The following is a 7,121-nucleotide window of genomic DNA, read 5'->3' as shown; positions in this document are numbered from 1 at the left end:
TCTACAATTTTTTTTCTGAGGTCTTGGCTGATTTCTTTTGATTTTCCCATGATGTCAAGCAAAGAGGCACTGAGTTTGAAGGTAGGCCTTGAAATACATCCACAGGTAGACCTCCAATTGACTCATATGATGTCAATTAGCCTATCAGAAGCTTCTAAAGCCATGAGATCATTTTCTGGAATTTTCCAAGCTGTTTAAAGGCACAGTCAACTTAGTGTATGTAAACTTCTGACCCACTGGAATTGTGACACAGTGAATTATATGTGAAATAATCTCTGTAAACAATTGTTGGAAAAATGACTTGTGTCATGCACAAAGTAGATGTCCTAACCGACTTGCCAAAACTATAGTTTGTTAACAAGAAATTTGTGGAGTGGTTGAAAAACGGGTTTTAATGACTCCAACCTAAGTGTATGTAAACTTCCGACTTCAACTGTACATATATTTTTCTATTGTGTTATTGACTGTATGTTTGGTCATGTGTAACTCTGTGTTGTTTTTGTCACACTACTTTGCTTTATCTTGGCCAGGTCACAGTTGTAAATGATTACTTGTTCTCAACTGGCCTAGGTAGCCTAGCGGTTAAACGCATGGGGCCAGTAACCAAAAGGTCACTGGTTCAAATCTCCTAGTTGATGAGGTGAAAAATATGTTGATGTGCCCTTAAGCAAGGCACTTAACCCTAATTGCTCTGGATAAGAGCATTTGCTAAATGACTAAAATGTAAATGTCAATCTCTAGCGTAATAAACTGCATGGTTTCCCAAGTCGTAGTGGGAGGACCACACACCATACCATCACGTGACTCCAAGATTACTTAGATATGTTGGTTATTATATCAATATTTGAGCATAAAGGCGTTTCCACCGCCATTTCTCGCATAATGAATTTTACTCACACAAAAAGATCTGACTGCATTTATTTATTTTTATAGAGTATGATTTTACTCACATAAAAACTGTAGATGGAAACGTGTAAGTGACAATTATTTGTACAATTCAATGGATGTTTTGTGCACAAAGGTGATGACTAAAGTGTTTTCTTAGGGTATTTCAAATCTGATATCTTTATGTGGCAATCTGTGGAATTTGTCTTTCTGGGCCGAACGTCAGTTAAAATGCAGTACGGAAGTAAGACTGTACGAAAAGTCGAAATCGTGCTTCGAGACCGGAACCCTGGCAGCTTGGATGAAACTCTGGAAAGTGCGTTTACTTTTTCGACCACGTTCAGCGGAAGTGCGGGGGTTTCGTCTGTTCTAGACACAGGTAGTCTATGGCCGTGTTCGAGAGGATCAACTCCGCAATGTATCATGGGTGAAATTTTGAATGACTGACTGATCTACAAATTAGAACGAGGCTTTATTTATCATTCAAGGTGATTTTTAGATCAGTCATTCGGCAGTCGCTTGCGGTCGTTATGATGCTCTCGTAAACAGCCGATTTAAAGCGTGCGTCTTGGCACGTTATACACCAGTTTCACACTTCAAGTCCGACAGACAACTCTTCCAGCATATATACTCTCTCTAAAGGTGAGCTATTTAGAAAAACGTACTTAACTTTTTAAAATACATTTTTGAAATATACAATACAATTAATTTCAAGTATTTTACGGTCATCTCAAATGACAGTGATTTTTGTTCGCATTTTCTCTCAGAATCATGGACTTCGATTTAGCTGACGCTCTGCCGAGGTAGGTTGTCTAACTTGATTTCTGAGGAATACTGTATCAATTGCCGTTCTTACACTATGTTTTTTGTTTGAATTTATTTATTACCCTTCCGGTAAATATATATAGCCTACAGTCAAATATCCTAATTGAAGATGACACGAATAAATCATTATCTTAAAAGGGAAATTTGAGATTGCTACATGTTTGGACTTTTAAATGAATGATATATAGCCATTGATTCTTGCAGAATATAACTGCCTCGTGAGATTCGTTCAACTGTCTTAACCTCTTCAGAACCCAGAATATAGCTTGTTTTACTCCATTGTTTGTAAAAAATGTAATTGTAAACAAAGACTGTATAGCCTCAACGCATGGTTCAATATATAATTTTGATATCATGTCAGTCCTTGCATCCATAGCCCTGTCTATGAATTTGATGGTGGTTACAGTTCTCCAGCCACATCCCTCAGCTGTGTTATTGCTTGAACGGCAGATTGCCTATTTCCAATTTGCTGGTGTATATGCAGTTTTCACAAACCTAGTTTGTCTAGTTATTTAAAAAAAAAAAAAAGTTTTTAGAAATGGTTAGACCCACCTCCTATACAAAAATTAGCTTGTTTATCTGAGTTTGAATAGGAAGATGGTATTTTAGGCTAACATCTTAAGTTTTCTCTCTACAGCTCATATTCGAGTATGGAGTTTGATACCGAATACCGCCCGCCTGATGCGAAGGTAAGACATTTTGTTAACCTTGCATCAAAAAGAATGGCAAGCGCCACAAGGATTAGGATACACCAGTTGTAGACTTTAGACGGAGCATCACAAACGTGGGTTGAGTGTGTTTTTACTAGAGGTCGACCGATTATGATTTTTCAATGCCGATACCGATTTATTGGAGGACAAAAAAAGCCAATACCGATTAATCGGCCGATTTATTAAAAAAAATAATAATAATGTTTTAATATAAATATATATATATATATATATATATCATACACACACACACATTTTTGTAAGAATGACAATTGCAACAATACTGAATGAACAATGAACACTTTTATTTTAACTTAATATAATACATAAATACACACACACGCACACAGCTCTGAAGTGACAATGATACTGAAGAGTCTGCTTAGGAGACAAATACTCTCAACTGTTTGAATAAAAATAGAGTTTAAGTTACCTGTGATTAAAATCCTATTTTAATAATGGGCATGGTAAGAATTGACAACCAAAGTGCGAGTCATAATTCCCATGACACCTTCTAGCAAAATCTGAAAAGCGGTTCCTTCATTTATTCCATAGGATATTTTTAGATTCACTTAAAATAAGGTCTGTGTTTCGTGTAGGCTTACATCACCGTGCCAATTTTATAACTGTGTAGATATCCATAGGACAAGGTAACTCTGATCAATATAAGCGACGATAAAAAAAAATGTGGAGTGGATTTATGAAAATATGTTGACAAACGTTACCTTATCCTAGTGAGATTTACACGGGTATCAAAACGTCGAGGCGGTTTAAGCCTGCACGAAACACAGACCTTATTTGAAGTAGATCAAGACATTCTCTATGGAAGACATGAACGGTAAAATAACGAAGGAACCCCTTTCAAATTCAGCCGCAAGTTATTACAGGAATTATAACGCGTCGACTATTTCTCTCTAAACCATATACCTTTGACTAATCCGGAAACTATCACCTCGAGAAAAAAACTTTATTCCGTTCCGTATTTTATCTAAAGGGTGGCATCCATGAGTCTAAATATTCCTGTTACATTGCACAACCTTTAATGTTGTCATAATTACGTAAAATTCTGGCAAATTAGTTCGCAAAGAGCCAGTCGGCCCAAACTGTTGCATATACCCTGACTCTGCGTGCAATGAACGCAAGAGAAATGACATAATTTCACCTGGTTAATATTGCCTGCTAACCTGGATTTCTTTTAGCTTAATATGCAGGTTTAAAAAATATATACTTGTGTATTGATTTTAAGAAAGGCATTGATGTTTATGGTTAAGTACACATTGGAGCAATGACAGTCATTGATTGATTGTTTTTTATAAGATAAGTTTAATGCTAGCTAGCAACTTACCTTAGCTTACTGCATTCGCTAACAGGCAGGCTCCTCGTGGAGTGCAATGTAATCAGGTGTTAGAGCATTGGACTAGTTAACTGTAAGGTTGCAAGATTGGATCCCCCGAGCTGACAAGGTTAAAAATCTGTCGTTCTGCTCCTGAACGAGGCAGAACGTTCCTAGGCCGTCAATGAAAATAAGGTCGACCTCTAGTTTTTACATAAGGAGGACCAATAAGGTACTCTTTGATATTAAATTGCCTTAAGTGGTGGCATGTTCAACAGAAAAAAAATCGTAGTGATTTTTTTCCCTTCTACATGGACTCTCATTTCTGATGACTTGTATGTGTGTAGAGTGGACCAGAGACGGAGCGCTGTGGGCTGCACGCGGACCTGAGCCTCGACTTGGAGGTTATCCTACAGCATCGGGGAGGCATGAGACAGGTGGCTCACCTGGTGATTGCGCTGCATAGAATGAAAAACCCCTTCCGGAAGTCCGACTCCACACACACTTCCCTAGACGTGGAGTGCACCGACGAGCAGTTTTGCAGCATCATCATGGATAACCTGGTGGAAGGTACTTAGGCTGCCGTGCCATTTCATGTCAATTCTGGAACTAAACTGAAATTCAATTTCCACATTTTCCTCATATGAATGAAATTTACCCCTAACCCTGGACTCTATACTCTTTGATTATACTGTACTGCTTTTCAGTTATTTTAGGCCCAGTTCCCTAAACAATTCATTTGATTGACGGTCCTTGCCCTGTGTCTCCACCCCCCCCCCCCCCCCCCCCCTTTCTGTTTTCCCCCTCCACTGCCCCCTCCCTCCTCCTCTGTGTAGAGTGTGTGATGGTCCCGATCCAGGGGCCAATGGGAACGGTGGCCAAAAAGGAAAAGGGGACCTTCGAGCAGATTGGCAACCCCGAGCAGTATAGCCTGTGTGACCGTCACCAGAAGAGCCTGGTGTACTGCCACAGAACCATGGATCTGAAGGCCGTCACAATCCGGGGAGGCAACAACCGGAGAGGTAGGCTAACTGCCAAACTACACCGCAAGCTTTGTTTTTGGCAGCCTTTACCAAAATCGGCAACATCATAGATGAATGTTAAAAAATGACAAAAATAGTGAAGATGCCCTTTAACTCTTTCTCTCTCATTCTCAGCGAGGTTCAACCTCTCCAGGTATAGTAATGCCAGCACCACCACCAATCAGGCCCTGCCAGTTGTCTTAGGGATAGACCAATGGAACCTCTCCTGCTCCAAGCAGGCAGACAGCGCAACTCCTGTCCTACAGTTGGAGGTTGGTCTCTCACTAACTCACTCACTTACTCAGTCACATGCAGGTACTCACTCACTTACTCAGTCACATGCAGGTACTCACTCACTTACTCACATTTATCACTCAAACCCACACCTCACCGGATCATCCTAATCCTTTTCCCCTCCCCCTCCCCCTCTCTCTCTTTCTCTTTCTCAGCGCTGTGAGGACCAGTTAACAACCATCGGGGCTCAAGAAGAAACAGTTCGCTTCCTCTTCTACAAGAATACCACTGGCTTCTCCCTGACCACCTTTGAGTCGGCAATGTACCCCGGCTGGTTCATCAGCACCTCACTGGAGCCAAGCCAGCCCATAGAAATGTGTCAGAAACAGGACGCCAGAAAGCTCATGAACTTCATGGTCAGAAACTAAACACATACAATCTGTCCCCATAGTGTATGTACCACGTACAACCAGAGAGAGAGTGCAGGGTGAATCTGAGAAGATAGACCGACTGATATTGTAGAGGAGTTGAATGTTGAATTGATAGAGCTCTGCTTTTCTCAAACTCAAACAGCGTTACATTGTGTGGTAACTAGCTCCTTCCTTAAACCACCACCAATGTTTATTGAAAGTGGTTTGGTTGTAGTGAGGGTGCTTGACCAGCAGATGGTGCTGTGTGTTTATTCTCTCTTCTGCAGTATTGTGTTTAACCTCAGAAGCGATCTTTTGGTGTTTGTTTCATTAGTCGTTGTTGATACCGGCAGTATTTCTGTATTTTGAAAGTTATAAACTTTATTGCTGACATAAATGTTTTGGGGACTATATCAACAATAGACCAATGAAACTAATACCAAAATATCATTATTTGGTGGCGTTTTTTCTTTGACTCTTTAAGGGAAGGCCCAGTTAGAACTGATTGCTCTGTAGGATAGTAATTGCTTTAGCTTCGCAATGTTTTAGCCACAAATGTAAATGTTCAAAGTGTTACATAAAAATAAAAAAAAGTAAATTCATATTGAATTCTTTATCTTATGGCTACAGTGCCAAGTATAAAATGCATACATTACAGTAGAGTAGAAAAGAGTAGAATCGTTAATAGTTTTTCTAAGCAGTTCTCATTTGTTTTTGTTTTTTTCTACTTTCTGTACTGTCTTGGATACAAGTAATTTTTGAAAATGTCTCTGTTTGTACTCTGACTGAATTATCTGCTTTAAATCAGTGAAGAGGAGATTTAATTTTTTTGTATTTCCTATTAGAAAGTGAATCATTGTCTAACATTGCAGATGTCATTTTTACTTTAAGTATTTATCGACATTGAAATTGTGCCTTTTAGTGCTATTTATTTATTTCTATAAGAATGCCAGTCAATCATCACTTTTCTAATATTACCATTAACTTTATGAGATAAAAAACAATCTAACATTGTACATAAACAGCTAACATCAACTAATATGTAACACACAATGTTCTTTGTCTTTTAGCGCAAATATTGTTGTTTTTCAATTCTTCAAAATGTACAGTGCCATTCAAAAGTTTGGATTTGATTTGTTTAACACTTTTGTTGGTTAATACATGATTCCGTGTGTTATTTCATAGTTTTGATGTCTTCACTATTATTCTACATTGTAGAAATAAAGAAAAACCCTGGAATTAGTAGGTAGGTCCAAACTTTCGACTGGTGCTGTGTATGTTTTAACATTTCAATGGTTCTATGATGTATTTTACTGTATGTTGGAAATAAAGTTCATCTATTCAATGCATTTGAAAGTTGTTGTGGAGATGTGAGAGCAGAACAGACAATAACATGAGGTTGTACGGTCTACCTGAAACTCACAACACCTACCTAAGGTAGGGGAGAGTGGGGTAAGGTGAGAATGTTTGTTGCATTCAGCATCACTCTGTCAAGGGAAATGTAGATATCTTTATCAGAAAGATATCTACATACAGTGCATTTGAAAAATATTCAGACCCCTTGACTTTGTCCACGTTTTGTTACGTTACCGCCTTATTCTACAATTGGTTCAATCATTTTTTCCCTCATCAATCTACACACAATACCCCATAATGACAAAGCGAAAACAAATAAAAAAACTGAAATTACGTAAGTATTCAG

The 7,121-nt window shown here is 38.6% G+C and overlaps 1 protein-coding gene across 1 annotated transcript; it reads left to right on the top strand.

Moving 5' to 3' along the window:
* The first annotated feature begins 1,135 nt into the window (after positions 1-1,135).
* Positions 1,136-6,757, top strand: LOC120021395 (interleukin-1 beta-like). The gene is made up of 7 exons (XM_038965151.1): positions 1,136-1,527; positions 1,653-1,688; positions 2,348-2,399; positions 4,101-4,323; positions 4,590-4,775; positions 4,911-5,047; positions 5,225-6,757. The coding sequence occupies exons 2-7, from the start codon at positions 1,657-1,659 to the stop codon at positions 5,435-5,437; spliced, it is 843 nt and encodes a 280-aa protein (XP_038821079.1). The 5' UTR covers positions 1,136-1,527; positions 1,653-1,656; the 3' UTR covers positions 5,438-6,757.
* The last annotated feature ends 364 nt before the right edge of the window (positions 6,758-7,121 follow it).

Source organism: Salvelinus namaycush, chromosome 26 (genome assembly GCF_016432855.1).
Source record: "Salvelinus namaycush isolate Seneca chromosome 26, SaNama_1.0, whole genome shotgun sequence".
Classification (NCBI taxonomy): Eukaryota; Metazoa; Chordata; class Actinopteri; order Salmoniformes; family Salmonidae; genus Salvelinus; species Salvelinus namaycush.
The sequence above is the reverse complement of the archived record's forward strand: the minus strand, read 5'-3'. Positions and strand labels throughout refer to the sequence as shown.